Raw genomic sequence first — 16222 nt, 5'->3', positions numbered from 1 at the left:
TATTCCAGGTAGCATATCTAGATTTCAGAACATTCACGTCTAACACATTAACAGGATACTCCAAAAACTTGATAAATAGGATATTAGTGCACATTTAAAAGGCCCTAGTTTGTTCATCTGTGTGGTACCTGTAGAGTGGTGGTTCCCCCACAGCCCTCTAAGTACCCTTTCACCAGTACTGCCTGTCATGTTCCAAATGTATTTATTTGAACTGATTCAACAGTATATTATTGAACTATTAATGATATAAAAGTGGATATTGTTACAATATTTCTTCACACAATTAAAATGTATTTTATATCATATATATATATATTATTTTTTTGTTCTACTCTACAATCTTTCCACATACAAACAGGCAACTGCAGAAGTACCCCTGCTTAGTGATCACTGCTGTAGAGCACACAGTTTTCCAGAGAAGGACGTGACAGAGCAGTGGCGAATATTTGAGGAAGGTGCTCTCTTCCTGTGGAGAGATGGTGGAGGATAGGCCCTGGCCATTGAGCCTATCTGCCAGGCAGATGGAAAAGTCATAGGGCGGTCCTCCAGACGGTGAGGATAACTTCAGGATTAATTTGTTTATGGAGAAAAAGGGACGTTCGAGACACTCCACGGAATACTTCCTACATTCCCAACCTGCTCTGAGTGGATAGTGCCAGGTAAAAGCAAAATGAGCAAGGTCAAACCCCCATTTCTCTGACCTGATTTCATCAGTCATCAGGCTGCTTGTCAATGTCATGGGTTAAGGTCTAATGATTGTAAATGACTCTTAAGTAGTTCTCCAACTTCTTTTACGCTAAGTACACCAGCCCAGTATGCCTGGGAACGACATAATGGAAATACACTTTTAGAGCAACTGAAATAAACAGATTTTTCAAGGTTATTTTCTAAGTGCTGTGTACACTAAAGTTACTGTGTGTTTATTCTTTTCTGATTAGATCTGCATGTTTCATTATGTTCCATAACTGTGAACTACCAAGTTAAAAGCTGCTGATTTTGTTTTGGTAATTTAGGAGGTTCTATTTTAGCTCAGCGAATACTGCAGCGTCACTTTTTTTCTTCTACATGGGAAGTGGGTATGAGTCTGTTAAGATGAACAGGAAGTTGATGAAAATGATAAGACACATCATGACCGCAACATCAATGTGTGACCTTGCATTCCCCGTAGTACTTACAATAACCCTGTTTCAGATCAGTGAATGCAATAAAAAGCTTAAATTCAATTGTACAGGGGAAACAAAAAAGGTGGCTGTAATCAGTAGAGTGTTTTTAAGGACACACAAGTATAGAAAATGTGCTTTGTTTGCCATAGCCATAAATAAACCGCAACTAAAACATGCTCTTACTTTCTAATGAAGTGTCGTATGGGAGACAAAAAAACCCAAAAAAGATTTGGTTTGAATATTGCTTTTCATCGTATACTGCAGCTTCAAAAATGGCAGACAGAGTCGAATGTATGGAGCCCGGGAGGTGTTGTGGAGAGAAAAAAACCCTTTGTGTAATCAAATTAATAATTGTTGCACACAACTTACTTGTTTTTTCCCCATGATGCTCCCGAGCTCCTTAGGAATAAAGTGATTTTGACAACATTTCAGAATGTTACAGGCTTAAAGGTACTCATATACTTTGTATAACTACACGGATGTGTGTACACCCTCATTAGTTTTGAAGAGCTATACTAACATGAATTTAACGTTTTCATGGGGAGAAAATAACAACTATCAAAATGTCCAAATGTCATTATCAGATGCATTTTACATGCATAGCAATCGGACATAGGTGTGATGTACAAAGAAAATAAATTGTCATTGTCAGTTAAGTTGAATGTCAGCCTGAACAGTTGCATATATTTTGTTTTGCAATTAATAATGTTGATACCAGACTGTCATAATTCAAAAGCACTGCATCTATATGTAATATAACGGTTAAATATACTGTGAGATATTATACAGTGGATATAAAAAGTCTACACACCCCTGTTAAAATGCCAGGTTTTTGTGATGTAAAAAATGAGACAAAGATAAATCATGTCCAAAACTTTTTCCACCTTTAATGTGACTTTTGTAAAGTCTCATTTTTTTACATCACAAAAACCTGGCACGAGCCACTTCTACTACTAGTACTAGTGGACATTCATTTATATTTAGGTGGCAGTGCAGAGTTTGAACAGTAGAGCCTGTCTGATGCATGGCTGGTCCTCCATAATACTTTGAGAGTTACTTAAGAGTTACTTAAGAGTTATTCATACTCAAAGGTTCGACTAGTCCTTTCAATCCTATTTAGTGGACATGGAGCCAGTTAGCCCTGGATTACCTGACATCTCCACGGCCGTCACTCTGCTTGCAGCTTTACAAAGATCAGTGGGGCCTCAGGAACTGTTTTTACCCGTTTTACTACTTACTGATTGTGGCCAGAACGTGCCGGCCTTCCTGCTGTTGGCTGTCATTCAGGTCACGTCCTCTTGGCTTCCTCTTGGCTTCCTCTTGCTATCAGTTTGACAGCCTCAGAGCCACGTGTCTCCTGGCAAGGAGCAAGGAGTTGTGACATCTTCAAAGCTTTGTGACAAAGTACGTGCCAAACCAGCGGATGTGATGACAGTGGTGGTAAATGTGAGTGATCTCCAGTTTGTTTTTGAAGTTTTCTGATGCTTCTACAACCATTATCATAACTCCCACTTTTTTCTTGCCTGCATTATGTTTTTTGAAAACGATTGCACTTAAGCACCCACACCCCTCCCCATTTTAACTGATATTTCATACAAAATATATTAGCTCGTTTGGAGTGCATGGAACAGCTTTTTCTTTTTCAGGCATGCAGCGCCTGGCCTGTATACTGACTTTGGGATGAATCTAACCAAACCATGGTCCAATTCTAACTGGCTTTGCTTGTCTTCCTTCTTTCTTTCCATTATCTCCTCTGTCTCATTCCTCTTCTTTACTACCTGTCAATTTTTTAAAATGAACAGAAATACACTTTTTCACCTTCTCACCAGATAAGAACTTGGATACCACTCTCATGTCCTCACAGTTAATATTAAGCTACATGGTGTGCATGGTGTGTAGCTCACCTGGCCCCATGTAGGTTGAGTCCGGCCCTGGTTCCGTTCCAACCCTTTGCTGCATGTCGTCCCCCCCTCTCCTTTCCATTCTCCCTTCATCTGTCCTATCAGATACAGGCATAAAAAGCCCCAAAGTATCTTTATATCTAAGCTTAAAAGCCATTGAGTTAAAGGTGTGGCTGTTTGATGAGAATGTTTTCCAGCATGCCTTCAGTTTGGATGTGCAGGTGGGGGAGAGGCTGCCATGCCACTGAATGCAAGTTAGCCAGAGACAGCATATACTGTATAGTACTGAGATCACAGCATTGTCTGTAGCATCTATTAGTTTCTCAAGTGCTTTAGCAGCAGCATTCAGCTCCTTTACTGTCCCTGGACCTGCAGGCTGTGAGATCACAAAGAGCCTATAATAAGGCAGATTAGGTGAGATGGGCCTCTCTATCTTCCTGTGAAACAGGACCCCCTCTGTAACCTTCAGCATTAATCTGCCAGGATCATTCGAAACCAGACTCACCACACACACCATTCCTTTGGGATCAAAAAGAACTGAAATAAAGGGATTCTCTGTACTGATTACTGCTGCCTCTTCTCTGCACAGACCCTGTATAAACCCACGCTGCTTTTCCTTAACGGCGGAGCGATTCTCCAGCTTGTTGTCACTGGGGGTCAGTCAGGCAGGCAGTTTGACTGAAAAGGACTGGAAATCCCATTTCTGTCCTCGTGCCTCTGATCCTCAACCAAAACTAACTCTGCCGTCAGCAGTGGGAATATCTCTCCAACAGCCGGGACAAACTAATGCGACCCTCCTGGAAATCCAGTTATCTCTGTGAAAGGAGGGTGAGGGGGAAGGAGGAGAGAGGAGAGAGGAGACATAAAGGGGATGACAATGACTGGATCTTTGTTTTCTAGTTGTGTCATCGCTCACGTTTTCTCAAACAACGTTGGCCCACAAACCTCTCGCCCATATGTGAGACCATCGTCACGCCACATGGTTCCTGAGGTCAAGTGTTTCAGATTGAATTTGACACCCAGTCATTCCCTCTCCTTTTCTAGCAGCAGAAAAAAGGATTTCCACTTCTGTTGACAGTTTAAATGAAATGCCTATTGTGTGACACTGCAATTAAATCCCTTGCTGTTATCACAACAGACTCTGTGCACGAGCCAAAAGAGCTTTTTAGCACCCCGCATGCATTGTGTTATCACTCATCACTGTTTATTGGCCCATTTTCCCATTTTGGCGCGACATAACAAGCAGGTCTGTTCTCTCCTCCTCTGCTGAAGGTGCAGTTGGTAGAAAGAGGTCAGGTTTTTGATGGATTGCTCCTAATGAGACATAAATTCTAATAATTACGGCGATGGAAACTGAAGCTCAGCATCTCCTCTGGCTGATACCGTAAAGACCCAGAAACACAACTCACTTAAAAATGGATATAATTTGAAAAAAGGTAGAATTTCAAAGTGCACCAGTGGTGATTTTTTAAAACAGGCTTTTCTTATCGCAGGCACATTGCAGAGGGTAATACATATGAATTAAGGTTCTAGCAATAGGCCCATGGTTTTTTTTTATGGCTGAAATCAATAGTATTGATGAGGTAAATGATAGCCATAAGGGGGAAACAAACTGTGGACCATCACTAAATAGCCTTTTGAACAACAAAAGTTTAGTATTTAAATTAGTTTTTTTCATAATTATGGGTAATATACATAGCACTTTATTCTTTTATTTCATTGTGTTTTTTATTTCAAATATTGAACACTCTGGGGCTCCATACTGATGGCATTAGGCCGTTGAGAAATAACTGTACAGCTACAAATAATATAGAAATAGAACAGATCTTGGTGGACTGGTCAGTATCAAACATTCAATAACCACCATCATCAACCTTTACAAAATCATTCATGTGAGTGCAGTGTTGAATTGAGAGAAGCTAGCCATTACGTTAAGAAAAAACAAAAGTAAAACATCAGTGCTGCTCATATGAGATATTGGATCATGTTGAGTAATCAAAGCTACACGAGAGGGTTTAGTGGTCCTTCCCAGCAGACATCCCTGACCTGTAGAGAAAAACCTCAAAGGCAGTGTGGATGTTGCACTTCATGGAGGATAAATCCAACTCATGCAGTCACATAAATGGAAAACAAAAAACAGGTCTCTCTTTTTTCTCTCTTTTTTATTTGGCTAAACTGTCCAGAACTGTTTCACAGACCCCTGAGAGCACTGTGAATGTAAAAGATTTTCTTTATGAAGAATAGGAGAAGAAGTCTCTCCCACATACATTAACGTCTAGAGTGAGGAAATGGTGCTTTTATTTTTTTTACTTCCCGTATTTTATGTTGCTGCAGCTTTTGACTAAATTAATTTAAAACCATCAGATGACAGGAAAAGACATCAACATCACCAGGGGGAAAAGGTGTATATTATTTTTGAATTCTTGCTTCCATTTAATTTTCTGACAACATAATCTCACGTCTTTCAATAGCCACCGACAAATTAATCATCCATTTCACAGTGAGTAATGAGGTGACAGGTAGTATTAACACAAAACAACTCATCAGCGGAGCTCTGTTTTGGATGTATACTGTATGCATATACCTGCTGTTAGTCTCTGACAGCTGCTTTGATTTAGCTTTGCACCGTGCATGGAGGAAGGACTGTCCAATCCATAGCAACCATCTCTCTCTGCACCTGGGAAACACATTTACGAGGCTGCTCCCCGTCCATTGTAACTGACTAATAGTTCCATGTACATTTCCAGATGTGGGATTCGATTTCAGAGACCTGCGATCAACCTGTCTGACACGTGCCAAAGCAAAGCATGAAAACAAAACAAAGGTTCTATTTAAAAAATGAACTGAAGGTCAACCCTTCAAAACTATTACACTATGCGCATTAAAACTGATCTCTTCTTTCTCAGCTCTTAATTTGTACATTTTCTGGTGATTTTGTTTTACTGCTGTATTGACTGTAACAGCTGCACCATGTGATTGTAAACTTGAATATGAGAGGCTGTGTGTTTCCTGTGCTGGAGAGGGAGTGACACTGTGCAGAGACAGAGCTCCTGTGTGGGCCTCAGACTTAAGACAAGTGCAATAGAGTAAATGGGATAATCAGGGTTTACAGATCTGGGTGGCTGCAGTGACGCAGGGCTTTACACTGCCTAATGGAGCATCCGTGACAGCTGCCACGCCCTGACCCCTCCGCTGTCATCTGACCCCCTGACTGACCCCGTCGCATGCTCCCTGAACTAACCTGTCTGGCACTTGCAAATGATTTCTGATTTCATACTTGTGAATATATTTCCCTGAGAAAACTGAACCTATGCAGAAGAGCAGTGATGCTGCAGTTTCTAAAGGAAGATGTTACAGTAGCTTAAATAAAATGAAATTATACTGTCTGTGTAACAGGTTTTTAAAGTTCAGAGGGTAAAATTATAGTCCACACAAACGTCATCGGAAGCTGAGGGTAACCTATCAGTGGAGGGCCGCAGACCCTAACCTTAAGGTGTTAGTGGTCTGAGGGTAACAGGCTTAAGGGATTACAACAAAAATATTTCCTGTCTGTTTTAAACAGCAACGGTTTTATTTCCTTGATGGCTATTTGAGTTGGTACGTATTTAGTCCCTCTGAGGCTACTTTCTGTCAAAACCTAAACCAGCCTACAGAGGGCGACATGACAACATCAAGTGAGCTTTTTTTATATGCAGATCAGCACCAGTTGAATCTCACAGAGATAAGAAAATACTTTCATATTTCAGGTCATTTATTTATTTTTCCTGTCTTTTTAACATTTTGTATTTGGCTAGAGAAGGATGGTCAGTCTTGACGCTAAATATATTGTAATTTATTAATGAATTCAGGTACATCAATTATCATTTTGATAACTCTGCCTCTAACTCTCATTTTGTTAATGGCCACATCAAGGTCTTAAGATTAAAAGCATTATAAATGTATCATTAAGGCAGTCTGGGGAACTGGTTCATAAAGTCGAGTCTTACAGTGAGAGCATGTTTAGCTGGGCTTTCAGTGAGCAGCAGACTGTCAGAGGGGGCGGGGTGAAGTACAGCTGACATCTTCAGACTTACAGACCTGAGTGTTGCAGAAGGACGCAGCATGTCAAGTGGGCAGGTAACAGTTAACTTCTGCATAAGTGGGGAAAATATGTTGAACTAAACAGAGCTGGGGAAAGCAAGCTGGATTTCCACTCATTCAAACTGTATTAACGGGATTATCTGTTGGCATCAGAAAGAGAAATTAAAAATATGTCGGAGCTGTGCGTAAAAATCCACAAGATTCCTCTGAGGGGTTGATCGTCGGTTGTGCCAAAGTGCGACTTGAGGAGCAGCTTATTCATGCAAATTCATAAAATCATAGGCGTGCCTTTGGGCGATGGAGTCACGGCCGGAAAAGCAAACCCCCCTCCTGGATCATCAGCGACCTTCAAAGACTGTGATGCGCAGCGCTCGGACGCATTGACGGCGGCACCGGGGCAAATGTTTTAAAAGGACAGAGAAAGAGAAGAGAAAGTTAGGACTCGTTTTCTACACACTTCTGTTGACTGGCTGCACTTCTTCCTCTACACAACCACCAGCTCGACTGCTGCGCCACTGGATCTCCAACAACAGGCTTATTGCGCAAACTATAACGCACTGTCGCAACTAGAACTATCTGCCTTGGCGTCTTAAATATGATTTAATTTTACTTTTTATATGTTTACAGTCATTCGGACGACTTCAAATACTGAGAATCCTGATGCGGATGAAGTCATAGTCACCCTAATATAAAGTATTTGTGCGTAAAAACGCGACCACTGATTTGTTCCTATTTTGAAAAAAATATTCATTTTTTTAATTTTATTTCACTCGCTGAGGACTTTTTCACCCTTCACCATGTCAGAGGACGACAGTAGCTCCACCGCCAGCTGTATGTCCGACACAGAACGCAGCAACGTTAGCGTCCTCAACTGGGAGCAAGTGCAGCGGCTGGACGCCATCCTGACGGAGACCATCCCGATCCACGGCCGGGGAAACTTCCCCACTCTGGAGATGCAGCCGCGGCAGATCGTTAAAGTGGTGCGCAGTCGGATGGAGGAGAAACAGATCCACGTCCGGGACGTTCGGTTAAACGGCTCTGCAGCCAGCCACATTCTGCACGAGGACAGCGGACTGGGCTTTAAGGACCTTGATCTCATATTTTGCGCAAATATGAAAGGTGAAAGTGATTTCCAGACTGTGAAGGACATAGTTTTGGACTGTCTTCTGGATTTTTTACCCGACTGTGTGAATAAAGAGAAAATAACCCCGTTGACGTTAAAGGTACTTTACTTTGTTTCTCTTTTTTCTTTTTCCTGCTTGAGTGGTTCACTTTTAGATATGTGATAATTGCCTTTGTGCCAATTCGGCTTAACCGCCATTATGCGGAGCTTATTGTGCAATTAGATTAGTTTAGTGATAGTAAAATGTTGCTTTTCCGTAGTTAAGAGGATTGAGTTAAACCAATTTGGAAAGGATCCTCAGCTCAGCCACCTAGATCCCATATCCAAGTACATTCTATGGTCTTTAATATGTGGGTAAATAGCATTAATAACACAAGATTTATAACAGGCATAAGACACGCAGCTATATTTATACATAAACAAAATTGGTTATCAAATGATATATCTATATATGCAAAATTAGGTCAAAATGTGCATTTATATAGCTGCTGAATTAATGATTGTACCTGAGGCTATTTTAATATTTTTTGCTTTTTCTCTCTCTCTCTCTCTCACACACACACATATAGGAAGCCTACGTGCAGAAGATGGTGAAGGTGTGTAATGACTCAGACCGCTGGAGCCTCATCTCCCTCTCCAACAACCGGGGAAAGAATGTGGAGCTGAAGTTTGTGGACTCTCTTCGGCGACAGTTTGAGTTCAGTGTGGACTCCTTTCAGATCAAACTGGACTCCCTGCTGCTGTTCTACGAGTGCTCAGAGAACCCCATGGCCGAGACCTTCCACCCCACCATCATGGGCGAGAGTGTGTATGGGGACTTCAGCGAGGCCCTGGACCACCTGCGCCACAAGATCATCTGCACCCGGAACCCGGAGGAGATCCGAGGCGGGGGTCTGCTGAAGTACTGTCACCTGCTGGTGAGGGGTTTCCGGGCCGCTTCCGAGTCAGAGATGAAGTCCCTGCAGCGCTACATGTGCTCACGCTTCTTTATTGACTTCCCTGACATAGGTGAGCAGCAGCGCAAGCTGGAGTCCTACCTTCAAAACCACTTTGTGGGCCTGGAGGACCGCAAGTACGACTACCTGATGACCCTCCACGGAGTGGTCAACGAGAGCACGGTGTGCCTGATGGGACACGAGAGGCGGCAGACCTTAGGGCTCATAGCCATGCTGGCAGTGCGTGTTCTGGCTGAGCAGAACGTCATCCCCAACGTGGCTAATGTTACATGTTACTACCAACCTGCTCCTTATGTGGCAGATGGCAACTTCAGTAACTACTACATAGCACAGGTACAGCCGGTGTTTGCTTGCCAGCAGCCTGCATACTCCACCTGGCTGCCCTGTAACTGAGTCAGCCCAAAGGAAAGGAGGAGGAGGAGAGTTGGATTTGTTTAAACAGGAGTGAGAGGCATAGTCACTGCCTCTAACCTGCCCAGTGTTTGACAGCTGATGGAAAAAGGAGTCTTCTTTTTAGAGCTTGTGTTTTGTTCATGCATCGAGTATGAGCAGTTGGCTTTCACTTCAAGTATGTATTTTAATGTGAATATCTCACATTTCGTGAAATAACAACATCATCTGACCCTGCCCAGGCCAACCAGGTTTGGAAAATGACAAATTTTGGGTAGCTTGGAAATAAAGGCTAAATGCAAATGTGTCACGGCCTTGAACGCAAGCAAGCAGAACTGTCATCGAAAATGCACGAGACTGATTCAATCAGTCTAGAACTGATTAGCCAGCACGTTCCAACAGCAGACCAAACAGCTGCATCAGTTGAAGTTGACAGCTACGCCACACACACACACACACACACACACACACACACACACACACACACACACACACACACACACACACACACACACACACATTCACACACTCTAGGTGAAATCAGAGGTGTGTGCAGGGCTCCAAAATGAGCACCCTAGACTCTGCTTTTATGTCAGCTGAACTGAGGTGAGATGCTGTTAAACTAGTTTGGATAACAAACTGGCATCTCCGCCTTGCATTTGGATGTAATTATGGTTGTTTACAGACCAAAGATTTTTTTGATTGTTTCTAACATTAAAACCCAATTTTGATGGGGAAAAATAAACAAAATATGAAGCTATGTCTATTTGTATATGTGAACATATGTGTGTTTTTAAGTGCCTATTGCCTCTCAGCGGGCAGAGAAAAGAATGAGCAGGCCATATGATTTTTGTGAATTAGCCCCCACTCTGTTTATACACAAGACAACAGCACCCCGGAGGCTTGTGAATGTATACGTGAAATCAATGCACAGTCAGTGTTTGTGGATGAAAAAGAGCACCACGCGTCTGCAGATTTTGCAGTAAAGTAGCAGTAAAATACGCAATTGATGGGTTGTTGCAAGATTCACATTTTTTCCACGTGAATTTAGAAACACAAAATTTGATCTTCTTGGGGAAATAAACCAAACATGCTGTATTACGTTGTCCCAAATTAATATTGCTATTGAATATTTGCTATGAGAAAGGATGACAAGCATTTTCAGATCATCAGCAACAAAGAAAACTGTCACTCACACACAATTTCTTATATATTCTGTACAGTGGTGCTTCTTTTTTCTCATCAGAGGAAAAAAATAATTAAAAAAATGAGTTCGCAAGAAGTAGATAAGAGACAGAGAGAGGAAAGGGTGCATTCAGAGAGAGAGAGGGCCCGACAGAGAGCTGGTGTGTGCTTCCTCCTGCAGTGGAAGGATATTTGCAGAGACACCTCAGATGATGAGACACTATTTGCTGTAGCACCTTGGCAGGGAATTCCTCAGCTGCTGCTGAAGAGCTTGAACTTAGCTGGGGTTGGGTCTGCAGACGCTCTGTTCGGGCTTCAGAAAATGTTGTGCCAAACGTTTCGGTGGCCCCGCTGATAGCCCTTAAGTTTAATGAGGCCATTTGTTGACGTAGGAAAAAGATGCTGTGCGGATATAGAAGACTGGGAAGTAGACGGTAGAGGGAGGAAAAAAAGGGGAGAGAAAGGAAAATGTAGTGGTTTAAAAGGCAGGAGGGAGAGTGAGTCGCTCTGGAGAGATGGGTGCAGCTGGTGATGGGGTTTATCTCTCCAGGGCTACCATGCTTTACTGTACAAACTGTCTCTGTTAAGGTCAGATTGCAACTTAATGGACAGTGCTGTGGCTCTCCCGCTTTTTTCAGGGAGACCAAAAACATTCTATAATCAGCATTTTTTGCTCTCTGTTTTAATCATCTGATTGTTGTTCACAAGAGTGGAAACTGAAGAAAAACTGCATGCGTTCACACCGGCCTCAGGAGACTTTAAGTTGCAACTTACGTTTCATTTGTGAGGTTGCTTTATTGACGCTTATTAATGGTTTTGATGCTTCATTCCACACGATTTTAAAATATCTGTGTATATATATGATAACATGCTTCAGCTTTGCCAACTCACTTACTCCTTGCTAACTACACTGCAGCCTTTCCGGATGGCAAATAGAAAAAGGAAATGGTTTTTAAGCATAAAAAGGTAGTTAGGCCCATAAGACCAGCATCAACTCAACACTGAGTTGAAAAGAGAAATTCTTTTGCTGAAAAAAAAAAAAAGCATTTCTTTTTCATCCTCTGTCTCGCCTGACTCTGATAATCCATAACTGCTCTGTTCAGTTGTTTTTTCTTCTCAGTGACTGTCCATGTCGATGGTATCCTTTGGATTGTGCAGGCAATGTATTGTCCTTTTATACTCAGTGAAGTCCTAACAGCTGACTAGCTAGCTAGCTCCAGTCTGCCTGTCAGTTAGTGATTGTGGGTTACTGCATTGTCTTGTATGCGTTGTCTCAAATATCTGTTTCTGTTCATGCAGTCTTTTACAAATCACACAAAGAAAAAGATCCTTGTCTTGTATGTATATTTTTTATGATTGTTATTTTTATAAATGTATCAGACACTGCGGGTGTTGCAGTGCTTTTGAATCTGTGATTGGGCTTCAAAGGATATGTTCTCAATAGCTTTTTTGCTATATTATGTTATGTGTCCAATGGGTCAAAAAGTTAAAGATGTTTTCATCAATAAAATATCTGAAAAACAGATTTGTTATTTGTGTCTCTCGTTATTCATCCGTCTGTCTGTATGAGTCTAAATCAAGTATACTGCCCTGGTTTATTCCAGACAGAAACCGACATGAGAAATTACTCACTTGTCGATTAACTTCAGATTTCCTTCTTTTCAAAGGAGAGTCTTTTTTCACTGACGTTAGCTATTCAGTGGCTTTCAGATGGGTTCCCTGCTCACTCACTCAGAGAGGCAAATCCCTGCCATGGCCTGCCGGGCCCAACAGGCCCAGCCAGAAACCCGTCCAGAACTGGCCTGCTGTTGCCAGAAAGAGCTGTTGTTGAATGTGAGGGGATTTGCATCCACCCAAAAAAGAGACTTCGACGCTTTTGTAGAATGAATATCTTTGCCTGCTCATCAAATTCTCTCTGTTAACAGCCCCCACCACCCCCCTACTCCCCCATACACCGACAGCAATGCAATGACGATCAGCGCTAAGGCCTGCAGATACCAGAGTCTAACTGTCTCATGGTTGTCAGGCTGAAATGAAACTCTCCACAACATAGATGACTGTCACACAGGTCACATGACAAACTGTCCTAGATACAGAGGGATATAAGACAACACAGAATGAGTAAGAGATTCACTATATATAGCACAAATGATAAGGACATTATCTCTTTCACTTAAGCGCATTTGCAGCTCATTAATCTCCATTGAAGGAATGATTGACATGTTGAGTCTGAACAGTAATACACATACAGGCTAAGATAATAACACATTTTATGCTCTATTGGCCCTTTTCAGTCCCACACTCAGTGCTGCTTTGCTGAAGCCCCATAGTATCTTCAGATGAATACAGAACTAGGACTGTGGGTTTTGTCCGCCATCACTTACAGTGGATTCGCATTAGGAAGGGATCTTTTAATGACCAGTATGGACAGGAGGAACAGTTGGTTCGATCACAAACACTTTCAATGTACATATGGGCATGTGAGTATTGTTTTAAGACAATAAAAATGTGAACCCTTCCTTTAAAATCTTCCCATGGTGACTGAATCTTTATGTTCAACCTGACTGTCATACTACTGATGGCCATGTGAGTGAGGTGCCAATTTCTGCTATTTAAAGCTTAATTTGCTTATTTGTTGTCTTACATTGTGTTGGATGAGTACATTTTTTAAAATCTTATCTTCCATATTGCAGCAAATATACCTTCTGCATCATTATAATTGCAACGTAGTTTCCAGCTATCTGCGGCAGGGCTGAGCAATGTAGACAGCACCTGAGAAAAATATTTTTTGTTCAACTTAGATAGGTTCATATTTTCAGTTATCTGACACAAAACACTATGCTTTACAACTGCAATAATCAATATTTTATATTAACAATGGATCAAATTGAGAATTATTGCCTGACTGCAGTTCTCCTCAGCTGTGTTTTAAGCTTCTTTCAGCTCGCTATTTTTGTTTTAGGATGCAATTTATTATTTTGGTTCAACGTCAACTTGTTACCAGCCACAGAAGGCAGATTTTTTTTTCACTGTACGCTACAGTGGCCAAAAACATCAACTGAAGTTGCTCTGTGTCTTCTTGATGTCCAAATAGGCATCTGTTTGCTTCCACATTCCCCATTTCAACTTTATGCGGTAATAATATGTCAGTGCTGTGTTTGTTGCACTGTCCCAGGTGCAGCCGTCATCAGGGTGTGTATGAGAGCCAGGAGCTAGATATCATCCATATATAGCCTAAAAACAATAAAACTAACATTCAAATCATGCTACAGTATGCAACATCACCCCCATCAACCAGCAGCTAGCAGGAATACTTATATGCTTACTGTCAATGTCTCATTCCTGCAAGTGCTTCTTGTCCCAGTCTTAATTTCAAGCATGATTTTACTTAATCCCTTCTGAAGAAGCCTTCTCATTTGTGGTTCGCTGTAAAGAAGTCAGATTGATGTAACAACGGCGCCAAAGGGCCTAAATCTCAGGTCCTTAATTTGAGATGGAGCATCAAACGAAATAGCCTTCTTAATTTAAGGGAGCTTTGATTTTAAAGTTTAAAGAGTGAGTTGTGAAAGACTCTTACTGCAGCAGTTATCTGGCAGAGGGCGATAGCTGAAGCCGACCACAGAGTGAATCCACACAGCGTGTGTCAGTGAGAGTCTTTATAATAACCTGTTTACCTTTGAATAAAAGCTTATAGACAATTGTCATTCATCCTCCAATTACTCATCCCTGCTGCTTGTCTGAGTGCTCTAATGGCTTTTCCACCACAAGGATTGGAGAATGGCTGGCTTCATGGGATTTCTCTCCCTTTTTCCTTCTCTGTTGCTGTGAGGCATTTTTTCCAGATTAAAGTTTTTATGGAATAAGCGGGAACCATTTGGAGAGTGTCTTCAGCAAACTGACTGCTAGGTCGGCCCACTTTGGAGTTCTGTTCGTTGGTGTGGAGCGGCTACCACGGCCAAGCAACTAATGTTTTGATTTACAATGTGGCTTAGTCTCAGAAATCCCAGTAACTAGTACATTTCAACATTTTATTTTTAAGCATGTGGGATAGCACTGAGCAGACATGAGAGCAGAACCCTCCCGCCCCCCTCACATCAATCCGGGCTTGTAAACAAATTCCAGAGGGGTGAGTTTGTACAAACAGTAAGGAAACATTCATCATGCATGTTAAACAGCCACGAGGGAGATAAAGAGTCAGCTGCAGGTCACAGACAGCTGGACCTACAGCACATCACTGTTCTTAGTAAACGACATCATCTGAACCCGAGTCCCCTTCTCTTGCCACACCTCAAAACAACAACCTGCTTCAAACATTTAACTCACTTACATCTGCAGATACAATATGTCTGCCATACTGGCTGGGGGATATTGACCTTATAATAACAATAAGATCTCATACACCATACCAGATGGTTGTATGGTTATCATAGGGTTTCAGTGTCCCAGAGTCCTATGATATAATCTATAACTGCTGTTTGAGTGAGGTGAGGTGAGAAGAAATATTTTATTTTGCACGGAAATTGGCATATAAAAAGACAGCATGTCAGCTTAAATTATTGGTCATGAATAAAGGTCCAGTGTGTAAGATTCAGGAGTATTTATTGGCAGAAATGAAATTTTTTATTCATCAGTATGTTTTCATTATCGTATGATCACCTCAAAATAAGATTTTTTTTTACCTTAGTATGAGCTGTTTTTATCTATGGAGGGAGCGGCGAGCAGGTCCCGTTCTACAGAGCCTGCCATGTTGAACTGCCATGTTTCTACAGTAGCCCAGAATTGACAAACCAAACACTGGCTATAAATAGGGCCTTTCAAGGTTTTTGCGAGTTTCACGTCCACCGTAGTTTCTACATGTTTGGAATCGTGGATAAAGTGAGGGTGGTGTAATCTGCAACTACACTACTTGATGCCACTAAAACCTACACACAGGTCCTTGATTCATCCTTAAATTTACTTACCGTAGCTGTCACCTGCTTGACCATGTGACCACTGGCCTTCAGGCTGTGAAATCAAACAATTACTGGTGGGATAAACATCTGTAATGTCCTGCTCAAGTTGAAGCTGCACTCACCAATATGTGTGATGTAAAGGTTGTCACTAGTAGTGACAAGCCAGCAGTTAATTATTAGCTGACTCTACAGTTCCCATCAGCACTACAGGGCGTTTTAGAACCTTTCAGCTCATTGTTTTGGTTTCCAGGCCTGCAACGTAAGGGATCAGTCTCACCACTTTCATCAAAATAAAATAGTTTTCTGTCTTTAGGATGAAAGCTCTGATAAATACTGCTGCCTACCTGCCCAGCACCAACAAAGTTAGCTAAATTACTTGGCGGCGAGCTGGTAAACATTGTGATGCATTTTGCAGATACTGAGCCAGATATTTTTCTCAGGAGTTGGTGGAGACCCAAACAGAGCTAAAAGG

General features: G+C 41.8%; 1 protein-coding gene across 1 annotated transcript; it reads left to right on the top strand.

Annotated features, from left to right (window-relative positions):
* The first annotated feature begins 7104 nt into the window (after positions 1 to 7104).
* On the top strand, positions 7105 to 12323 carry tent5aa (terminal nucleotidyltransferase 5Aa). Its single transcript, XM_051406703.1, has 2 exons — positions 7105 to 8367; positions 8837 to 12323. The coding sequence occupies exons 1-2, from the start codon at positions 7942 to 7944 to the stop codon at positions 9614 to 9616; spliced, it is 1206 nt and encodes a 401-aa protein (XP_051262663.1). The 5' UTR covers positions 7105 to 7941; the 3' UTR covers positions 9617 to 12323.
* Positions 12324 to 16222: the final 3899 nt, after the last annotated feature.

The sequence above is a fragment of the Dicentrarchus labrax genome, unplaced genomic scaffold, assembly GCF_905237075.1.
Source record: "Dicentrarchus labrax unplaced genomic scaffold, dlabrax2021, whole genome shotgun sequence".
Taxonomy (NCBI): domain Eukaryota; kingdom Metazoa; phylum Chordata; class Actinopteri; family Moronidae; genus Dicentrarchus; species Dicentrarchus labrax.
Note: the sequence above shows the minus strand (reverse complement) of the source record. Positions and strands in the feature narration are given on the sequence as shown.

Bases quoted from the DNA above. Each gene is read 5' to 3' on its own strand.
- tent5aa (XM_051406703.1), top strand. From the start codon at position 7,942: ATGTCAGAGGACGACAGTAGCTCCACCGCCAGCTGTATGTCCGACACA. The intron at 8,368-8,836 runs GTACTTTACTTT...ACACACATATAG, and splicing joins TAACCCCGTTGACGTTAAAG to GAAGCCTACGTGCAGAAGAT.